This window comes from Bactrocera dorsalis, chromosome 3 (assembly GCF_023373825.1).
Source record: "Bactrocera dorsalis isolate Fly_Bdor chromosome 3, ASM2337382v1, whole genome shotgun sequence".
Lineage (NCBI taxonomy): Eukaryota > Metazoa > Arthropoda > Insecta > Diptera > Tephritidae > Bactrocera > Bactrocera dorsalis.
The window spans coordinates 76,018,451-76,041,463 of record NC_064305.1 but is presented as its reverse complement, the minus strand read 5'-3'; the positions used below and the strand labels follow the sequence as shown (position 1 = coordinate 76,041,463).

The window sequence follows — 23,013 nt, the reverse complement described above, 5'->3', positions numbered from 1 at the left end:
TAAAACAACTGTCTAAATAGTACACTTTTCTGCTCTCCAAAAACACTCTCATCCATTGCAAAAGCACGCTCCCACGCTCAGCGCTTGAGCTTCATTCAAATACGACACTTTCCAGTGCTGAATGAATTATGTTTGATAAAGAAAAAACGTCGGTTGAAGTGAAGTTATTACGTTTTTGTGCTTAACGATCTTCAAAATGAATTTTCGTCACTTTTAAAATTTTGAAAATTCATTTTGAATATTGTTAGGCGCAAAAAACAAGCAACGTCCGAAGCAACATTGCGCGAAATAAAAGAAAAATTAACGTTTGGGTATTCTATAAAAAAAATTTATTTTACCGGCGAAATAGCATTCAAAAGTTAAAAAATAATAATAAAACAGTGAGGCTGATATTTAAGTTAGTAAGTTAAGTTAGTTTAATTTTAAGTTATTGCACATATGTGTATAAAAAATAATTTCTATTAACTAAGTTGGTAAGTGATTATATTAATGTTATTCTTTTTTATTTGGAAAAAAATTTAAGCTTTATTCATTAACTCCAAAATAATTTTACTAAATAAGTTCTAAATTATTACCATCTATTTTCCATTTATATCAAATTAGTACTTTTGTCGTAAACTCTGAGGTATTTGAGGTTAGTTGTAAAGTTATGTTACGTGATCCATTTTAAGGTTCCCTACTTTTTTAAAGAACAAACACAGACATTTCAAATTTAATGGGAAATGTTTATTATTATTCAAAAGAACATTCTTTGGCATTTATTTTTTGAAGATTATCGCCAATCGACCGGCCCAAATCGTGAAATTATCTGCTCACCGAAATGTTCTCTCAATAAATCCATTGATTGATGCGCTGTGTGTCTAAGTGGCGCCGTTTTGTTGAAACCAAATGTCGCTAAGATCACGAAATTCAATTTCAGGCATAAAATAGTCCATGGTAAAATACCATGGTGCGATAATTGTTGGCATTGACGGTACCGTTCACACCGGCATCAATTTTGAAGAAATTTGGACGGATGATTCCACCGAATTACAAACCACACCAAATCGTTGTTTTTTCTGTATTAAATAGCAGCTCTTGAATCTCTTTAGGTTGCTCTTCTTCCAAAATGCGGCAATTTTGCTTGAGTTGTTTGCCCATTGGGTAAGAATTGGGAGGCCAATTGCTGAACAAAATTTGGCTCGAAAACGTCAGATCTTCTTGGAATTTTTGTAGTTGCCATAGAGCGCAGCGATGTCGTTTGAGAAAGTCGAGCGGCTTTGGTTTCAAATTTAGATCTCGAATACAATGTGCCAACTTCAGATCAAGTTGCTACGAACGGCGCCGGATCGACTCTTCACGGTCTTCGTTCGCACTCTCAGTTAGGGCTGCTATATTTTCTTCACGACGTGCTGGACGTGGTCTATTTGGTTGAATAATGAATGATGAATCTCAAGATTGGTGATCATATTGTGAATAGTATGGCTCAGTACGCCGATTATGTTAACCATAAAAAATACGTCCACTTGGATCACACGTTATATGACTCTTTATGTTATTTGGGTATTCAAAGCATCTGGTTTAATGTTTTTGTTTCATCTATATAAAGATATTAAGTAATTTAATCATATCAAATATATGTATTTTGACACTATTTATCCCGGAAAAGCAAAATATATTGAATCTAATGAGTTTTTCTTAATTCCAAATATAATCGGAAGTGACCCATGAAACAATTAGTTAAGATAGATTATTTTTAGATATTTGTATCATAACCTATAATTATAAAAAAAAGTGAAGATATTACAAAATATGATTAAGAAACCATAATCTCTAACTATATACATATTTAATAGAATTTTTGTAGTTTCGAAAAATGTGATCAATAATATTTTACTTCTATGTCGTATACAATTAGTCCCCATTTTTAATTTCGAACACTATTTTTAATAAAGTTAAGCATACATGGAATGTATTATATAATTCCCGCATGTTTGTTCGTGTTTGGTTCACGTTTCTATGATAGTCAAAGGAAAGAACCCTAAAAATTCATTAAAACCTGCAAACAAATGTTTCTGCCTAAAATCTATTTTGGACTAAATATTTAATAGTTTCACTTGTAAGCCATAGGAATATCGGTAATCAGAGACTTCGGTTAGATGATATTTTAAATGGCATAAATGTAAATGATAAAAGCGAGTACTACAAGGATAAAAGCTTACTTAAGGCGTTAGGCTTCAAAACGGGCCTTTGGCAGATTATTCTCTCTGTCGCGCTCCATTAAACATACATTTATTAGATACAAAATGATGACTACAGGACTAATATTCGAAAGTAACTTTTTAGGTGGGCCTCTACAAGAAAAAACGTTAACTTGGGCTGCACATACCCTTTAAAGATGCATTTTTATATCATAAGAGAGTACAAAAAGATAATTATTTCAATTATTGGCAGATTATAGTGGTGCTTTGGATATTAATATAGGCCAAGTTTCATGAAGATAACTTGATAAATAAAAGAGTTTTCCACACAAGGACTTGATTTTGATTACTTAGTAATATGACAGTTATATGCTATAGTAGTCCAATCTGAAAAATATTTTCGAAGATTTTAGCAATATTTTGGATAATAACTTTTGTCGAATTTCTTCAAGATATCACGTCAAAGTAAAAGTTTGCCTTACAAGCACTTCTTCCGCATCGCTCAGTTTGTATAGCAGCTACTTAAATAATATGTTCTATTTGCGCGATATCGGCGGTTTCGACAAATAAAACACTCTGTATATAAAAAAACCTGTGCAAAATTTCAAATCCAAACCTCAAAAACTTAGGGACCAGTGCGTATTTATATAGGCGAAGTGATGGACAGACATGACTAAATCGAATCAGCCCGTCTCGCTGATCGTTCATACTCGTAGTTAACTAGATAAGGTTATTGCGAAGTACAGATGAAATTTCAATTAAATACGTGCAGGAGTTTCTTAATGTCATTGTCGTGCGATTTAAAAATGTACAGTTTCAAGAAAGATAGTTTTGAATATTTTCTCGCAGAAGCTGACTGACTCAAACCTTTTTCAGTTGAAAAATATTTTTAGCGCCAATCACTCGCCCAATGACTTAAACAAATTCGAATTTGAAAAAATATTAATTTGACATTTTTTGTATGGCAAGAACGAGGACTAATAGAATTTCTTGAACCGTTTAGGAAACATTCTTAATCGAAACGTTTGTTAGAAATTAAGGTACTAGTCTGGTAACTTATGCCTATTTTCATGGTTTCTTTGGAGTGTTGTTTTTTATAGGAAAATAAAAATGAATTATCTTGAATATTTAGAGTGTTGAAATATAAAAAAAAAATATAAAAAAAAAAATTATTTGAAAAAATTTAATACTTTATTACTATTATTATTGTCACTCGAAGTTGGAACCTCAAAAAAAATGCACGTGGGTGGCCCGGGTGATTTTGGCTCTTGATGTTATCTGAAATCAAATATTCTTGATTATTCTTAATCTATAGACATGTCATTCTGGTCGGAACTACTGAAGTTAAATTTCAAGGGTAAATAACAAAATGGCGGACTTTGAAAAAAAGTCCTTTTATTTTAGCAAAGAAAGGGTTGTAAAATAAAAAGTTAGGGGTGAAAAAAATTCTCGTTAGTACCGACGAGAACTATAAGTGTGTAGAACAGCCTGTTAAAATTTGAAAGCAATCGGTTCAGTAGAAAAAAAGTTAGGACCCGGGCCGACCAGAAAAACAATGTTTTGAGAAAAACGCGTTTAAAGTTCGGTCGACCTTAAAAGTTGGACTCCGAGGCGCTATATTGTTATAACTCCCGAAATATTTCGAATTTCTGTCTGAAATTTTGACAGTATATTTTCAAGACATTGTACTTTAAAATTAAGCAAAAGAAAAATTTTGAACCTTAATGAGAAACAATAATTTGCCAACTGAAAACCTCTAATCTCAAAATGTCATATAATAGCCAATTTTTCCATTGTTAGTGCATACTTATATTAGCTTAGCAATATATACATTATAATATTTATGTCTTTTATTTATATCTTAAGCGTATGCATATTAATGTAGTAACTCCCAGTGTGTCCTGTGTTGTAGCAACTGCTGAAAGATTTCGTCAAAAATTTGCAAATTTTCAATATTTTCGATAACAGTGAAACGTACATTTCTATGTATGGGACAAAAACCCAAAAAAAAAAACAAATAATAAAAGCAAATTAAGCAAATATCTAAGAAATAACTAAAGTCTCACTTACATTTATATATTTTTTCATAATTCTGTATTATGCTTCATAAATTGCCACACATGAAATCGTAAAAATAAAATTACCTCACAACAACAACAAATAACAACAACATCAACAATACAATGTGTCACAAAAGCGGTAGCATATTCGTGGAAGCGCCTCGATCGAATCGCCGTCGAAGCTTTTATAATTTCTTTTTGCGCCATCAGGATGCTGTCGATGATAGCTTAACATCACCATCAGTGCATAGAAAAAGTAATTATCTAAAAATTGTAAAATCAACCACAAAATTAACACACACACACCCACACGCACTAACACAAGCAAGCACAGAAGCGCACAACTAAAAGTGAAACACAATTCAAAATCACCATAAACCACTCAAGAACACGAATAAACGCTTGTATCTATATGAAACGTAAGACACATACCATCTGATTCAATTTGACTCAGACTGAGCAAAAAATTACATTTTCAAGTATTTTAATACACATCTTTATTGTCGCCTTTAAATTAGGCTCCTGAGCAAATCAAAACATGTTAATGTTCTACGCAATTTTCCATACACTTGTTAAAAGCCTGGAATGGGATAGCCTTTAGACTCTTAGCGCGTACCTCAAAGGGTATTTTTTAGTTTCAAACACAGAAAAAAAAATCATTGGGAGTCGAAACTGGTGAATACCGTGAGCGATGAGCCTGTCACAAATTTGTTGAGACGGCTAATATCAGTTTCGGCTATTCGCCGAAGGCAAGACTACCGACATGTTTCAGCCTCAGTGTTGCAAAGGTTGGACAATGAAGGAGAAAGCTCACCGTCCTCTATACAACTTTGATAACTAGCGTCCGACATATTTTAAGTAAGAACTCCTACAATTGTGGTAAGATGAACTTTGCTCAATAGATATTTTGGTGTACTCTCTGTCAGAGGGACCTAGCAGTCACACAGGAACTGGTCGTCAACCAGAACTTTTGCTAAGCGCATCTATTGTCCATTGGTCAAGTGCTAGAACAAAAGATGCCAATGGAAATCCAACGCCATCCCATTCCGATGTGAGTGAGGCAACGGTGCGTCTCTGGCTATCTCATCGGCTTTCCAGTTGCCAGCGTTCCCGTTGTCTGAATGTTCACCTCCTTGAAAGAGGCTGAGTTTCGCAGCAGTACTTCTACCGCCGCCTTAATAGCAGACACTTCTGCTTGAAAAACACTACAATGATCCTCTAAAGCTTAAGATTGAGAGTTCCTTACAGAAATACCATCCGTGAAAAACCTCACAACGCTTCTTCTCTATCAGCTTTTCTCCATTCACATCTCCTTCATCGATATGTGAGCAAAGAAAAAGTCCCCCCGACTGGCCTCTGCAAGTCAGTGAACAAAATTTTCAGGAATGCAATTGAAGTAGAAGAGAAAATCGGCCCTTGTTCGGAACCCTTTGTATACCCAGCTTATATACCTAACGGCAATGTTCACGTGTGCTATTTTTTTTTAAATGGCATTAAGTGTTATTGTTGATGAGAGGTGCTCGTTGGACATGCTCAAGCTTTTATGCAAGTGTTGCCTTTTCGAGCGCCAAAACACTACCTTTGGTGAGAGTTCCCACTTTTTTCCCTATAGTTGCACTATAGCAATATAAAGCATCTTTTCTTATTCTCTCCTCAATATTTAGCCTTCATGAAAGCTTTCTAACAAGGATAATCCCTAGGTGTTTCAACTTATAAACTGGCTGAAGACGTGAACGCCCGAAGGAGTGAAGAATCACGTTAGGGATCTTATAACTCATAGCACTTAAAACTATTTCAGTTTTACTTGGGTTGACGGCTAAGCCGTTTCTATTCGCCCAGTTGGATATCACGCTGAGGTATCCTCCAGGTAGCTCTTAGACGGTAATGAAGATCCATTTTCTTTAATCTTTTTTTAATCATAAGTCAGCATAGCCTGTCACCTTACAGCCTCGTTCTTCGAGTTCTTTAAATAGATCCATAAGCACCAAGATCCAGAGAAGTGGGAAAAGTATCGCACCCTGCGGGAAGCCTTTATTAACCTTTCCGGATGCACTACCCCACTCCTTTACGACAGTTCTGTCGAAGAGAAGACTATATATAAGGTGCTTGGGGTTCGATCCCTCTTCAAACTTTTCATGGGCTTTAAGCATTGCCTCCAGACGCAAATTGTTGAAGGCCACCACGATGTCGAGAAAGGTGCCTAGAGCAAATTCCTCAAAGCTAATATTGCCGCTCTGCTGTGGGAGTGAATGAGAACCCTGAATTAGAGTGCTCTTCGAAGGAATACAACAACTGCTGTCTTAATACTCGTAGAAACCTATTCTAACTAAAATACACTGCAATGAACCGGTAGCCTAAAGCTAAGTTGGACGGAAAATTTTTTGCAGTAAATTCCCCACACAACCTTTCCTCGAAGTTTCAACCGTTTAGTGAAAAACCTCACTGATCCTCTTCTCCAGCGACTGCGCTCCGTCCACATATCCCTTGTCGGTATGAGGGCAGCAAAAAGCCCACTGGTAGGGACACTGCGACATAGAGGGTTACATTTTCAGGTACGATGTTGAAAAACATTTAATTTTAATTTCAGAATTTTCATGTTTGGACTCTTTTATATACCCAGCTCTCGGGTCTTAGAGCGAACTTCGCTATCCCCGGGTACTATGTATCAGAAATGGAAATGAAACTTCTGCCAGTCTAGGAAAATTTTTTATCTGTTCGTTTTGTGCGCGCAGTTTATACTCGTATATACCAGTCCGGGTAAAATTTGATCAGATGGTATATGAAACGTAATACACACACACATTCCTTTTAACATTCTTTGAACTGTAAATACTTATGTAATTCTTTGAAATTTCAACATTTGTTGTACGCTGTCCTATTTAACCTTGGAAGTACGTCAAAGCACACTCCACCTTCACCACCCATTTCCCATTCCCCATTGTAAATTCTAGTAGACACATAAAATCTATTTTATTTTTCGTTTTTGAAAATTCAAACACATATTCGAGTTCAAAATGATTTTAAGCCATTCCCCACACTGTAAAAATGAATCCATTCACCTCACACACATTTCGTAAATAATTTTATGTAGACATATATGTATTTATACCATCATATATACATACAAACAATATATGTATATATGTATAAATTTAAGTCGCTGTGTGTGTGTGTTTGTATGTATGTGTGTATAGATGTATATTTCTTGTAAATATGTATGTGTATATTTTATTGCTGTTTGTTTGCGTGTGTGTGCGTGCGTAAGCTCAATTTAATTCGTATTCGTATATGTGTAAGTTTGTATGTATTTGTATGTGTATATTTGTGTATGCATACTTGTACATTTCTTAATGTTTCGCCTTCGCCCTTCTATGCAAATTCAAATGTTTTTCTCACACACCTCCCCTCCACACCAACGCAGGCATCTCACCAATAACAACAGCAATTTCCTCCACAACCATAGCCACCGATAGACAAACCCAACAGCAACAGCAGCAACAACAACAACCATTAACAACGCAAATAGCGCCAACGCCCACGCGCAAGCGTGCCACCAGTTTTATACGTAAAAAGCCACCGCTTGAAAGAGGTTTGTCAGCACAAAGCGCTTTAAGAGTTAACAAAAATGCTTTTGTCTGTATGTGTGTCGATGGTATTATACAAACTCTGGAGCACATTTCACTTAAAATCGTTTCAAATTGATTTATTTCAGCCGATGGTTCAGCACCGGAAGTGATCGTAACGAAACCATCACCCGACCAGCAATCGGGTCCGATGGGCTTGAGACCGGAAAATTCAACATTGGTCCATGTACTGGTGCATAGGGAGAGTGAGGAGTATAAAGAGGAGGAGGATGAGGAGAATGTCGGTGCGGGTGGTATGTCCCCAGCAGGCGGAATTGGTGAGTTGAAATGAGTCGGTGGTTGAATCTTATGTGTTTAACTGTTGTAACTGTGTTGTTGTTAAATATTGTTTCAAATTAGAAGAATCATTCTATATAGTATATATTTTTATTCTTAAATCTTTTTCACATTTTTGTATTACTTCGACTTGTTGCAGTAACATTAAAAATATTACCGAGATACAAGTATATTTTCCGGAATTTGAGTTTCTTCAGGCTGTTCACAGTTACACAAATATGTCGATCTTAACTTAGGTTAGATTAGGTTTAAAGGCCATTTCTATTGCAATTGCCAACAGTTATCGACAGCTCAGAATATCGGACCGTTGTGAAACCTAAAACTATCTTATTATTATCAAAGAAATATCAGTTTCGGCCCTCTCTCTGAATTCGCAGAAAGTATGACAGCCCGTATGTCTCAGTGTCAGTCTTGTAAAAATTGGAAAAGACCTCATCTTCGCCCATACAGACATACGATATTTATAGAATGCCTATATGTCCAGCAAGAACTCCTACGATTAAGACAAGATGAACTTGGCTGAGAGCAAATAGTTCAAAGGATCTCTCGAACCCTACTCGAAGCCAGAAAGATCTCACAGTCCCACAGAAGCTCGTCATCGACCAACTAATCTCTTGCCAGATCCACAGGTCTATTGCTTGGACATCGTGGATCCAGCTGGTTCCTACGCCGATGAAAGTGGGACGAAGGCGCCACATATTGCGAGCTCATCAGCTGCACAGTTTCCAGCTTTTCCGCTATGACACCCAAAGTGAGCGAGTTCAAAGCTAATATTGCCGCTCAGCACTTCCCTGAAATAGAGTGCATTTCGTAATAATACATCCACTTCTGTCTTAATCACAGCCAATTATAACTAACTTACACTGCAGTGATCTGTTAGCCTAAAGCTAAGTTGGACGCAAAGTTTCTTGCAGCAAATTCCACCTACAACCTTTCCTCCGAGTTTCAACTCGTTATTAAAAAAGCACACTGCGCCTCTTCACCAGCGACTTCGCTCCGTTCACATATCCTTTGATGATATATGTGAGCAGAAAAAGAGACATGGGGTGCAGACTCTGTGACACAGTGGGTCAACTTTTCTGGTATGCTGATAGAAAAGCGAATTTCCGAATTCCCATGTTTGAACTTTTTTATATACACTGACTCCTGGAGTCTTAGAGCGACCTTTGCTGGCTATACCACGGGTGCTATGTATTGGTCTTAAAGTCAGAGTTAAAAGATCGGATCTTTGCTTGTAGGCGACGTTGATTGTGTGTCCGATCGTAAGCGCAAGTACTGTATTTGAACTTGGAAAACATGTTCACTTTACTTCGGATAACTTCGTATTGATTTGGAATGTCTTTTTGTAACTTCAGCTATGTATCATTTACGAAAAATAATTCTGTTGCGCCGTTTTATATTTTTTCTTCTTGTGTCTTCGGTGTAAAATGAACGACGCTAAGGTACAGTTTTGTAGACCTTTGTATACTACTCAATAGTTTTCAATTGAGAAGCTTTTGTGGTCTAAGTCAAGTAGCTTTAGCATTAAAAATAATTTTTTTGAAGAGCTTAGAAACCAGGACTATACATTTTGTGATTTATATACATACATATGATAGTTTTTTGTTCGAAGTTCTTCTGTGAAAAATCCACGGAGCTTACGTAATCACAGAGTGTAGAAGATAGAACTGCTTATAACTTTAAAACCTCTTGATCTTCAAAACATATATCGAAACAGAAAAATGAGTCGCTAAGATCTAAGATATCTTCGGATAAAAAGGCTTATATTGCTCATTCAGTTATGACTCTCAAGTCCTGCTTTTTAACCCTCGATTATGACACCATGTTTCGAAAGGTTCTGTAGCTAGCTACAGCGATCAGTAATCTAAAGATTATGTTGAATAAGACTCCTGTCCAAAAAAGTACCTTCCAATGCTTTGCGAAATCTCATCCACCTAGCGCTATGATCTTATGAAACGCTCCCGAAAGCTCCCGAACTCTTCGTTACTCTACCAAAAAGGATTTCAAGAACAACACACTGAATTTAATTTTGATATTTTTCCTTTCTTCCCTCTCAGACAAATTCAAACCACCGCAAATACATATCAGCCCAGGTTCTGAAGATATACGCTTCGATGAACTGTTGCCAATGCAACAGCCGGTCGTACAAATAATGGTGGATAGTCCCAAAGAACCACCACGTGGCGATTTCTCCGACGAATATCCCGAAACGTCCGCACATGTCTACGACTATTATCCACCAACGAATGAAGAACTAGTTACATCTGAGACTACAATGGGACCAACGGTAGAGATTTCACCACCCACACCGATCGATTTGAATGCACCAATCGATGTTAATATACAGGGTGACACATCGAAAGTATTCTACGATTATCCCCAGGATGCCAATGAAATCATTGTGCTGGAGACATTAACCGAAGAGTCACCTAAATCCGAAGAACTACCACTACCACAAGCTGTACTGCCTGCGCTTCCAATTGCGACAACGCCACCGTACGTAACGGCAGCAACACCAACACCACCAACAACAACAGCCACACCCACAGACATGCGCGAGAGCAGCAGCAACACCAGCGAGAGTGATACACCTGATGAAGGTGCACAAGCGGTAAGATGACCCTCACTACAAACAGCACCGGTGACCGAGAGCTCTGGCTCGTCGAGCACCAGCTGCTGTAGCTCACGACCCATGTCGACATACAGTTCCACGTCGGCAGCCGATGCCTGTGCGGTGCCGGATATGCCAAGAGATAATGAAACGCCGCCATCATCAACAGCAACAACAATGTCACCTACTGCTTCCACATCAGCTGCGGCCACAGCAACGGCACCACCCAGCCGTGAGCAGCGTGGCCACGAACAGCAAGCGCATGACGCTCCGGCCAATGCTGCAACGAAATCCGAACACACACACGGCAGTTGACAATCTCGGGCATGAGGATTGTTGCCCGCCATCTGCCGTTGCGCCAAATTATCTGTCAAATATGCGTTTAGTACAAGCTGTTGATATGAATTCCACTACGTACTCCCACACACACACTCTCACAAACACATAAACACACGCGTGTTTCCATATTCGTTAATGCTTCAAGGTCTTACAATTAAGTACTCAATGTCCTTTACAACCACACATACATACATAAATACATAGATATACGAAATATAACTTATTCGTATTCGTGTGTGTGTCAGGCATTACAAAAACAAAAATAAAATGAATTTAACATAATTAGCATAATATTCATGTAGTTGTTACGTGAGCGAATATGCATGTGAAGAAGAATATTAAACAAAAAGAAGAATAAGTAACCAAAAACAACAACAAAAACCAATTAACATACAAGGAAATCAAATGTTAACAATTACAAACAATAGTGAGAAGGCAGTAAATAGCAGCTAAGTTCAAGTAGTCTAAGTTGCGTCAAACTTGCAAATAGCGAATGTTAAACTTACCGTTAATTTAGCGTTATAAATTTATATATAGGCTTAATATACACACATACATATAATATACATATATAGATATGACTTGTACATACATATGTATACTAAATATTTGAGGTTAAATATGCAGATGTTGTTATTAGAGGTTGTTGCATTTTTGTATGTAAATAAATTTAAGTACATAGTTATATATATATGTATATGTAAGTAGCAAAATCAATAAAAGTATGGGTAATTTTAGCTAGTTCTTAGGTGTACATACACACATTTGACATTTTGAAAATTCGTTAAAAATATAATGTGAAGAATTTTGGTGCAATATTTACATTTGGAGCACTAAAAGAACATTACAACAAATTATTTGTAAATATAAACATAAATTCATTATTACGCAGCTAATATGTGGTAACAAAAAATTTAAAATTTATTTAAAGATATTTTAAACAAACAAAATTATTGTGCCACAATAAATAACATGTTTTTACTATCGTAAATATATACATTTTTAAAATATAACACTTATTTTTGTTGAATATTTTTTTGGCCTTCTTTTCATTTATTTTTTTCAAGTCATTTATTTATTTTAAATTCATATTTTTATTTATATTTTAAATGAAGTAGAAAAAAATTTTAATTACAAAAATACGAATTAACCCTTGGTAATGTTCAAACACTTTTGAATCATGACCAGGACTACTTAAATTTCAAATTTTGAATCAAAATTTTGAATTCACTGTGATTGATTTTTGTGATGAAAACAAGAATTGTAACTAATTAATTTTAGAAAAAAATGATGGAATAAAAAAATTACGCGTTTTTAATATTTTCCCAAAGATTAGGAAACTCGCGTTAATTATTTGGTCTTGAAAATATTAAAAGCGGGTATTCTAAACAAACAAATTATTACCACACTAATGGTAATTCCTTTTAAGAAACGTGTGAAACTATCATACCAACATACAAATGAACTATGCAATACGCTCTAAGTGTCAGGTAGCCGAACCGCTCCAACATTTGCGAAAATGTAGTGAAAAGAAAGGTGGAAAAACTTGACTCGAGTTACAGGAGACAAAAGAGAATTTGCCGCCAATAACGACGAAATGTTTCCGTCGTTCCCACGACAGTCGGGTCTACGTAAGTGGAACAGACCCGGACTTTTATTCGGCCAAACAGTGTCAAATTGGCAGAATCTGCCGCTACAACAACAACAACAACGACGTTTGAACGTCGACTTAGTTGCGATCGCAATAGCAATATAAAATCACAGTGATTTAAAAATAGCAATCACTGAAATCACAGTGATTTAAAAAATCGCAATATCGCTCATCTCGACTGGTAACCAGCGAATGACACGCGTGATGTTTTGCTCCAAGGGCTGAATCGAAGCAGGATTGTCCGTATGGACTTTAAACTTTCTATATCCCCACAGGGAAAAGCCTAACGGTGTGATATCACACGATCTTAAGAACCAATCGACCAAAGTGTTCTCACCAAAATGTTCTCTCAATAAATCTATTGATTGATGCGATATGTGGGAAGTGGCACCGTCTTTTTGAAACCAAATGTCGCTGAGATCCCGAGCTTCAATTTCAGGCATCAAATAGTAGGTTATCATGACGCGATTACGGTTACCATTGACGGTTACGCTCACCGGCATCTTTTATTGAAGAAATATGGACCGATGGTGGATGAAATGGCAGCTCTTGAATTTCTTCAGGTTTAATTAAAAATGAGCCTCATCGGATCTTCGTGGAACTTTCCAAGAGCCTATGGAGTGAAGTTATGTCGCTTGAAGTGGTCGAGCGGCTTCAGTTCTTGCACAAGCTGTATTTTGTAGACTTTCAATTTAAGTTCTCGATGTAAAATGCGCCAACTCATTCCAATCGACAGTCCGAGTTACAGCGACCGGCGTCGAATCAATTCTCCACAGACTTCATGTACACTCTCAGCTACGGCTGCTATAAATAATTTTATTGTTTATTTTATTTAATTTTATTTTATTATTGTACAATATTTTTAAGAGAAAAAATACATATTTTTTTAGACATGCACTTTTCTATAAGATATGGAACGTATCTAATTTTAAGTTATAGTCAAGAATGACTATTATAAAGATTAGAATTTATCATTATATTTCCAAAATATTTTAGGCAAGGGATCGCTGCATAAATTGCAAGCGAGAGACCCAATTTTCAACCATTGTAATTGGTGCCGTATGTCAGCAATAACACGCCAAATATTCTCTTTCAAGGAGTCAATCATCTCGGGATTATTTGCTTTGAGAAGCAAAAATAATTCAGCGGTGTAACATCACATGATCTTGAAACCCATGCCACAGGGCCACGATATATCGTGTTGTGGGCTCATAAAAATTGTCTTTAAAAAAATTTATTGTTTCTTTAACTGTGTGGCATGTAGTGCCGTCTTGTTTTTAATTATTATTATTTCAAAAACCACTTTTTTCAAGTTTTTCATTATCATTTCATTTTCAAGGCAAAAAATAAGAATAAAAAAATTAAATGCTCTGTACATATGTTGCTTATTGTAAGTAAATTTTAAAAATTAAATAAATAAACTTTTTTTCAAACAGTATTTTTTTTATTAGTGTAAATAATTAACTTTCGTTTAGTACAATTCAAAACAGTTGGCTGCCATTGCCGGCACCAACAACACAACTGCAAAGATAACGCCAAAGTGTTAGTGAACAACAAAAACAATTGTGAAAACTTAATTTTTCTGAGGCTATTATTAAATAATTAATTATTCTTAATAATTATATAGAAGCGTAGGTAGTTGTTAAAAAAAATTCTATAATATAAATAATAATTCATAATAATTTAATAATAAATAAGAAGTATTATTATTATAAATGTAGATATTTATATAGAAAGAGAAAAAAAATATAGTTCATGCTTTTATTTTTTTCATGAAATTTAAAATTTAACTGCAAGTTATATTTAAAAACAAAAAATTATATTTTTTGAACATGTGAGAAGATTTTTTTTAAATTTATTTCGAATGCTTATTGATATTGTAAGTTTCAGATTTAACTGTTGCAAATATATTTTTTTAAGAAAAATATATTATTACTATATGTTTTAAATTGTTTTTATATGTATTATTTGTTGTATTTCTTATTTTATTTTGCAATTTAGATTTTTTCAAGATTTTTTATAATTTTATTTTTAAATTAATATTTCAATATGAATTTTTTTAATTTTATTATTTTTTATATATTTTTTGAATAATGTGCTGCAAGCAATAGATTTTTAATTAAAGAGTTATGTTACTAAAATTTTTATTTTTGATTTTGTTTTTATCTTTTTCAAAATATTTAGATTTTTAAATAATTTTTTTAAGAGAACTTTGTTAAAAACATATTTTTTTACAATTATTTATAATTTTTTTAAATTTTTTATAATTTTTAATTTTTTTTATTTAAAGCCCAATATAATATATTAATATATTTCCTTTATATTTTTGATATTAGTTCTATTTTTTAAATTGTTTAGATTTATTTAAATTATTTTTTTTTTTAAGGAAAACATTTTTTTATTTATTTAATTATTTTTTTTTAATTATTTAGATTTTTAAAATATTTTTTTAAGAGAACTTTGTTAAAAGCATATTTTTTACAATTATTTTTTATTGTTATATAATTTAAAATTTTTTTATTTAAAGCTCAAAAGAATATATTAATATATATCGTTTATATTTTTGATAATAGTTCTATTTTTTTTTAATTTTTTAGATTTATTTAAATTATTTTTTTTAAAGAAAACATTTTTTTATTTATTCTGTTACATATTTTTAATTTTTTTCTGTTTGTTATATAATTTTTTATTTGAAGCACAAAGGAATATAACAATATTTTTTTATTTATTTTTGATTTGCTTTTCATTTGTTTTTTAATTTTTAGATTTTTTAAAGTGTGTTATTTAAGAAAACTTTCCTAAAAACATTTTTTTTTAATTATTTTTAATTTATTATTTGCTATATAGTTTATACTTTTTTGAAGTACAATGGGAAATTTTTTGTGCTTTAACATAAATAAATTGATTAACTATACAATTTTTATTACTTTTAATGTGTATAAACTTGAAAATAAATTACTAAAAAATAAATTAAAAAAAATTATTTTCAATGCCATTAATCCTCTTTTGTAAAAAGTTATTCGATTTCATGGCATAAAATCTTAAATGCTTAAAAAACTAAAAAAAAAATCGATTGAAATTCTAATTTGGCTAAATACTTAGCTTTTTAAAACTAAATCTTAAAAAATTAAAATATTTTTATGTTTATCTAAGCAATATGATTTAATAAATTTTAAATATTTTGGAATTTTCCTAAAATACTTTTTTTAATTTTTTTTTCAATTTCGTTTTCTTTTATTATTTGTAAAAATTATAATAACCGCAAAATATATTTTGAGATCATTTTAATATTCTTTATATAATTTACAAAATATTTTTATATTTTTATTTTAATATTGAAACATAACATATAATTTTGTTTTATTTCGAAGTGCAAAATTTTAATTAAATTGTACTTTTTTATATTTTTTTTTACAAATTTCTTAATTTTTCCTGTGATTTTTTTAACAAAAACTTCTTAATTTTTGTTATTATACTCACACATCTAGTTCTTCAGATAATTTAATATTTTTTATATGCTTTGAAAAATATTTTTTATTTTTACTTTAATATCGAAACATAATATTTAATTTTCTTTATTTTTAATATTTTTCTTGTCATTTTTCTATGTAAAATTTCTTAATTTCTATAATTTCACCCACACATCAAGTACTATATCAGTATAACGTAACTCTTCCCTACAGAAATTTTGCCAAACATGAGTAGTTAAAAGCTGAACATTTTGCTTATGTAATTATATGTATATGTATTGTAGGTATTTACAAACAAAGAAAGTAATTAAAACGAGTAACTTAATTGAGTTGATTCTCTCCCACTTTCTCTGTATCTGGACAATCACTATTGAGAGTAGTAATTTTTGCAGCAACTACAAATATACATTTTCTATTAAAAACAAAACTGAAATGACAAAAACAAAAACAAATAAGTTATAAATACCAAACATAACCGAAAAAATTGCAAACCAAAGCTCCCAACAAAATAAATTCCAAGCCACATTTGTTACATACATACATACATATGGTACATACTGTATAAATATGTATGCCAAGCAGATAACCAAAATAACCGGTACAATAACTACAAATTCAAATAATAATAATAGACATAATAGCGAACTAAGGAACAAACCATACACTCGTCAATTAAGTGATATTATTAAATAAACCGAATAATCAATAATGATTATTTGCAAAATATTTGTCGTTTACATTACGCCATGTGTGTCATGCGATTAACGGAACAGTGCTAAAAATTGTACATACAAATAAACTGAGCCAATTTATAATTAATTTATTTGTGTAAATAAACGTACTAGTTCATACAGTAAGTAGTTGTGCGAGTAACGAGTAAAGAGTAACTAGTTAGTAAAATCTTGAAATAATAAAAAATTAAAAAATTTAGTAGAATATTTGTAATAAAAAACAGAAAACTTAGAAAATTGTCTTGAGGGCATTAAATTTTAAAATTTTTTTTTAACTAATAAATTATATTTATTAAATTTTTATATTTTATTTTCATATTTAATTTCAAAAATGCTTACCTACTAAAAGTACTTGCGCCAAAAAGCACATAAAAGATTATTTGCCTTTATTTGACTTAAATTTTAATAATTAATTTAATAATTAAAATTAAAATAAAAAAAATTATAAAAATGCATAACAATTAAGCACATAAAAATAAAAATAAAATTAAAAAAATAAAATAAAAAAACCGCCAATTTCATATAACTTAAATACAGCCTGTGAGTACATAAATATCGTGTGCTTTGTAGTAGTCAATAATTAATTTATATATTATAATTATATAACATATGTAGTTATATAGCAAATAAAGCAAACGAAGCAAATGTTTAATTAATTGTAAAGGACAAAACATGGTTATAAAAAATATTCATAAATATAACGACAATAAGTACACTTTTTATGAATTGCAAAGGGAAGCTTGTTTTTTATATGTAAATTCTTATATTTATATGTGTATTGCAGAAAATTAATGTAGAACAAAAAAAAAATGTACATAGATTAGTGTTAAAACTATATTTTAAGGCTTTTTTAACATTTCGGTTTGTTAAAATTTTTCATTTTTTTTGTTTCTGCTAACGAATATTTTTTTTATTAAAAAGTGGACACAACTATAGGCTTCAAATTTTAACTTGTCTTGTGGGTTGCCGAAAACTATGCAACCGAAGTCTGTCTCAGCGTGTCGTCTTTCAACCCACGACGGTAGATTCCTAATTAGTCTACGTGTTCATCTTCCTTTAACTGCCGCATCCCATTGCTTTTGCCAATCATCGAGACTTGTCTTTCGCGCGAGAGCATTAGACTGCAGGCGTCCATACATAAGCCATCCTTAAGTATATTGTGCTCCTGGGTGACAGCCAAATGAAGCTTTATCTATTAACTCCGTGGCTGGGCATTCGCATAGATAATGTTCTGGCGTCTCCTCTTAAGGGTAGGTGACCTCTGATTACTATTTCAATGTTACTAAGCTTCTTTTTGCCCAGAAATAGGAGCTGTCCACCAGTAATATTACCTCAAAGTAACTTTGTGGTATGTGCTGTGTTGCTTGTGTTCGAAGACCTGAAGTGTTACCTTAGAGTTCATTGCTTCAAACAGCCCTATAAAAAGCTGATTGACCTGGGACAGTGTAGGTAATTATGTATCTAGACGCCACCGTACATGCCAGCTCGTCTGCCATTTCATTTGCTTCTATTCCTATATAACTACCTAGTACTCTTTGAATACCTAGCACACAGATGACCTTAACCGAGTTACCTACTGAGAGTCTAGTTGTTGGCTGCTCGCATAACGTAACACAGTGAGACTTAGTATTAACGCTACGGCCGAGATTGATTATGTTAACATGGTGACGCCTAATATGACTCCAGTGGCCTAAAATCATGAGCCAACCCGTAAGAATTATCTCATACTTCACTTGTATTTGTATTGGCCGAATGTCGAGGATAACCTCCAGAACTCTAGTTGACGCAGTTTTCATTCCGCTCTTAATTTCCAATAAGCAGGCCGGTTGAAACTGTTCTACGGGTTTTATAGGGTAGTTTTTCATAATGCTATGTTAGTATTGGACGGTGGATACTCGTGTTGAGCCAATATTGCTCTTACTCTGGAATTCCAGTTTAAAGGGGATTTGGAAGCCCAGTCCTCAATGTGCACCCAGTTGGCGGAGATCTAAAGACCCCTTTCTACAATACGGGATAGACAATTAAGATTGATTGCTGAACGGAGATCCGCATAACAGACAAACAGTTCTCCCTGACGCATAGCAGTATTAATTCATTGATCAGCAAGATGCCGACTATCACAAAGCTAAGCATGCTAACCAGGCCAACAGATTCTGATCAATGTCAAAATAAAGCAATAACCGATATCCGTGCAGGTGCATTATTGAATGCATCTTCCACGTCAATGATAGTAGAAAATTTTCACGATTTTATTATTCTCTAGTTTTTGCTATGCAAAACTTCTCAGCAGATCTCCCTAGTCATTAAGGGCCTTTTTGATTATTTTCCCGATGATATTTATATACAATTTCTTGGAAATTCCCAAAAATTTATATACCAGTCTAAAAATTGTACCACTCCGAAGACAAACGCTTCACAACAGTTGTATCGACAAACCATAGAGGCGATCAACAATATATGGTAGACATTTTCCTACAACCTATTTCTAAAGCCTTCAATTTTTAAATGACTAAACCTCGAGCTGTTTTTTAAACTTTTTTCCCTCGCTAGGTATACGAAACAAAAGAAGAACTTTTTCTATTTTACTTTTTCTTGTAAGGATCACTTTTTAAATTTTGCTAATACATACATATATTTTGGACACGGGGCATAATTGGGAAGATCACAAGTGCTATTATTTGGTGAATATTAACAGTCCTTGCTTGATAGCTGTAAATTGGAACAAACAAAGTAACAGTATTTCCCGAACTACTCCTTACTCCATTTTAATTGATTTTATTTAACGAAATAATACTCGTATTTGTTATTATTCAATTAATAAATGCGTTAAATATTCACCTCAGCAGCATTTATGATAAATGTAAACAAACACAGCTGACCGATTAGCACAAGCGAATACAACATTGAATAAAACCTGCAGTATGGTTTTGGAAATTTCAATTGCACAACAAAAATAAAAAGAATTTTAAAGCTAATTTTGCGATTTTTATTCAAAATATGAAAAAATAACGCGACTTGTGAACTTCCTTCATACATTTCCCATCTTTTAACTTTCGTTGCCAGGCTTAAAAATAATATTTGACAAACAAACAATTTTAGTAAATACAAAAAATTTCTACACCAGCTGATCTAAAAAAAAATATTTGACACAAAATGTTAAAAATAAAACTTACACATAACCAAATGGGAATTTTACAACTTTGATAGTCTGTCTCTTAAATCACTAAATTAAAAAGTAACAATAAAAGTGAACAAAAAATAACCACAAACTGCAAGATTTTCTCAACTATCTATTCAAAACCAAAAAAAAAAAAAATTATGAACTAACAACTGTTTATAGACAAAAAATTAAAAAAAAAACAATTAGGATTAATAGAAATTTTCTACATACTCAAAATACAACAAATAATAGTAAATAGTAAAAAAAAAATTAATCTCATTCCTTAACAAAAATATTAATAATATTAATAAGATGTATGTATGTGCATGTGTGTTAAAATAAATTAAAAAAATATTTAAAAAAATATAGATATGTAAGTTTAAAACAAAAAATTTGAAAAATAAAAATTTTTATTATTTCCAAATAGTTTTATTGAAACGAAAATACAAAAAATACAACAAAAAATAGTGAAACATTACAAATAAAATACTGTTATACTCATTCCGAAACGAAGTCATATCAAAAACCAAAGTTTATATTTAAAAAGGGCAAATTAAAGCATGAAAACATAACCTAAAAAAAATATAAATATAAAAGTACAAAAAACAAGCGTAAAGCAGTTAAAGCTGGGATGAATGAATTGTTAAAAATAATTTAAAAATATTAAAAATTAAAAAAAAACACTGAAAGTAACACAAGAAAATCATTTGAGCAATGCATGTGCGAAAAAGTATTACAAGTTAATAGCAAATATTATCAACAAAATAAAAAAGAAATAAAGTAAATTCAAATTATTATTACAACAATTATTAATAAATAGCATATTGCATAAATTTTTGAAATTAATAAATTTAATGTAAATAAAGAAAATGTTAGCTTGTAAGTAGTAAAGTTGATTGACTAATGTTTAATTATAAAAAAATCAGAAAAAGTATATGATAAATAGCAAGATAATCCCTTAAAAAAACTGCATGTTGAACATTGAAAAATAATGTTTAAATTTTTAAGACTTTAAACACAAAAGAACCAAAAACCAGAAAACGAGAAAAAAGTAAACAAAAAAGCATGTGAAAATAATACTCATAAAGCCGTGAAAGTGAGCAGAAGCAAAATTTTATTGCAAATCAAAATGAAGCATAAACCAAGAAATACGAAATACCCTATAGAAACATATTTAACATACATATACACTAAAACAAAAAAAAATATATAATTAATTGCAGACCAAAATAGTTATTCATTCGTGTTGCATATTATTAAAAGCAAGATATAAAAGAAACCCATAAAAATGGTAGTTAATTCAAATAAATAGGAGAAACTAAATCGTGAAATTAAATCCAAATAAATTAATCAACATAACATACACACATATATACATACAGACAAACACATTGCAAAGTGTGTCATTACAGATGCCCAACAGCAGTGGATAGACGAGATTTCAATTTGAAAATAAAAAATAATAATAAACAACAACAAACATGCATATATAAATATATTTGAGAATTATTAAATATACTTACACATTTAAGTTTTTGCGATAATCATTGAGAAGAAAAGAAAATAAAAGTGAATTAAACAAACAAGTTGGAAATGATTTTTTTAGTAAGCGAAGGTAGGATATTCAAAATAGACATGGAGTGGCCATGGGACATGGGAGTGTGGCAGAGGAAAGGTAATCTCGTCTCAACAAATGAAAGCATGAAATACCACTATCCCTTCTCCCAACGAGCATAATTACTAAACGGTAAAAGTTTCCATACCTATGGGAAGTTTTCCAAGCATTTTCCCGGCAGAAGTCTACTCGGTGTGTCGGTGTGTAGCGATAAACCTTCTGCGCAACTATCGCTACCAAAGTAGTATGGCGATACAGCGATAGCCTACCAGCATTTAAAGCGATTTCTGGTTATGAGATTAAATCGCTGCTGATGCAGGAATGCATAAAAAGGCCGAACAGCCTATAAGTTCGTAACCGAGTGCACCCTATCTGGGTGCAAGGTCACGGGGGTACAGCCGGGAATGAACTGGCTGACGAGACCGCTGCCCGCAGTGCAGCTTCTACTAGAATGGTGGGACCAAAACCCTGTGTGGCGGTTAGACCTTATACCATGAGGGAGCTGCTCCGTAAGGGGGAACTAGTAGGCAAGGAGAAGTATTGGCAACAATCCTACTGCATGCGTCATGCAAACTTACTAATGGGTGGTTACAACCTCAGAAGGTTTGAAAACGTACATTCTACGCTGGCCTTTGAAGCTCAAGAAGCACTTATTCAACATGTGCTCATAACAGTTTAAATTCAGATTTTCAAGTTCATGATTTTCAAAGCAAAAACGTATTCATTTCTAAGCAAGATTCCAAATAATAACCATAACAACCCGATATTCCAGTGTTAATGTTGTTCTCACATATTTCGGTTTGTGATTGCTTGACTCAGCACACTTCTTACTTTCTTTGAAAAAGGTGAAAGCCAGATGGCCGAAAATATGCATAGTGTTTATGATTTTGATATTTTAGGAAGTAATCATGCGCAATTTTGGAGTTGTTGATTCGCGGTAATGCTCCTAATTCGGTCTTGATTTTGTTTGTGAAAATTCGCTTCATGAGAAGCTTGTGAAAATCAACTGTTCCAGTTCTTTGGCAATAGGGAGGAGGTTTTGTTGATGTTGTAACGATTATCTAGTCCCGCTTGGATCAGACCATAGAGAGAGGAGTGGTAGATGAGTGAGCTTCGCTGAAAATGAAAAGAGATGGGTAAACAGGAGTTTAACCAGCTACAGTACCCAGAACGAAGATGCGAAGTTGTCACTCTAGATTCTCGGTCAACTCGAGCTTTTCGTTTCTAAGTACGTCATTCACTGATAGAAAGTAGGTGAAGATGTTGTTGGCTCCAC

At 32.8% G+C, this 23,013-nt stretch overlaps 1 protein-coding gene across 4 annotated transcripts in view; it reads left to right on the top strand.

Annotated features, from left to right (window-relative positions):
* The window catches only part of LOC105229112 (sodium channel protein 60E), a 292,253-nt gene extending 281,270 nt beyond the window's left edge, over window positions 1–10,983 (top strand). Inside the window, exons 28-31 of one of the 4 annotated variants that reach the window (XM_049453420.1) lie at window positions 4,378–4,496; window positions 7,662–7,829; window positions 7,953–8,141; window positions 10,218–10,983. In XM_049453420.1, coding sequence (XP_049309377.1) covers window positions 4,378–4,496; window positions 7,662–7,829; window positions 7,953–8,141; window positions 10,218–10,780 — 1,039 coding nt within the window. In that variant the 3' untranslated portion in view covers window positions 10,781–10,983. Of the gene's footprint in view, window positions 1–4,377; window positions 4,497–7,661; window positions 7,878–7,952; window positions 8,142–10,217 lie in introns of all 4 variants that reach the window. The other 3 variants (XM_049453418.1, XM_049453419.1, XM_049453417.1) reach the window with 3 other exon arrangements.
* The last annotated feature ends 12,030 nt before the right edge of the window (window positions 10,984–23,013 follow it).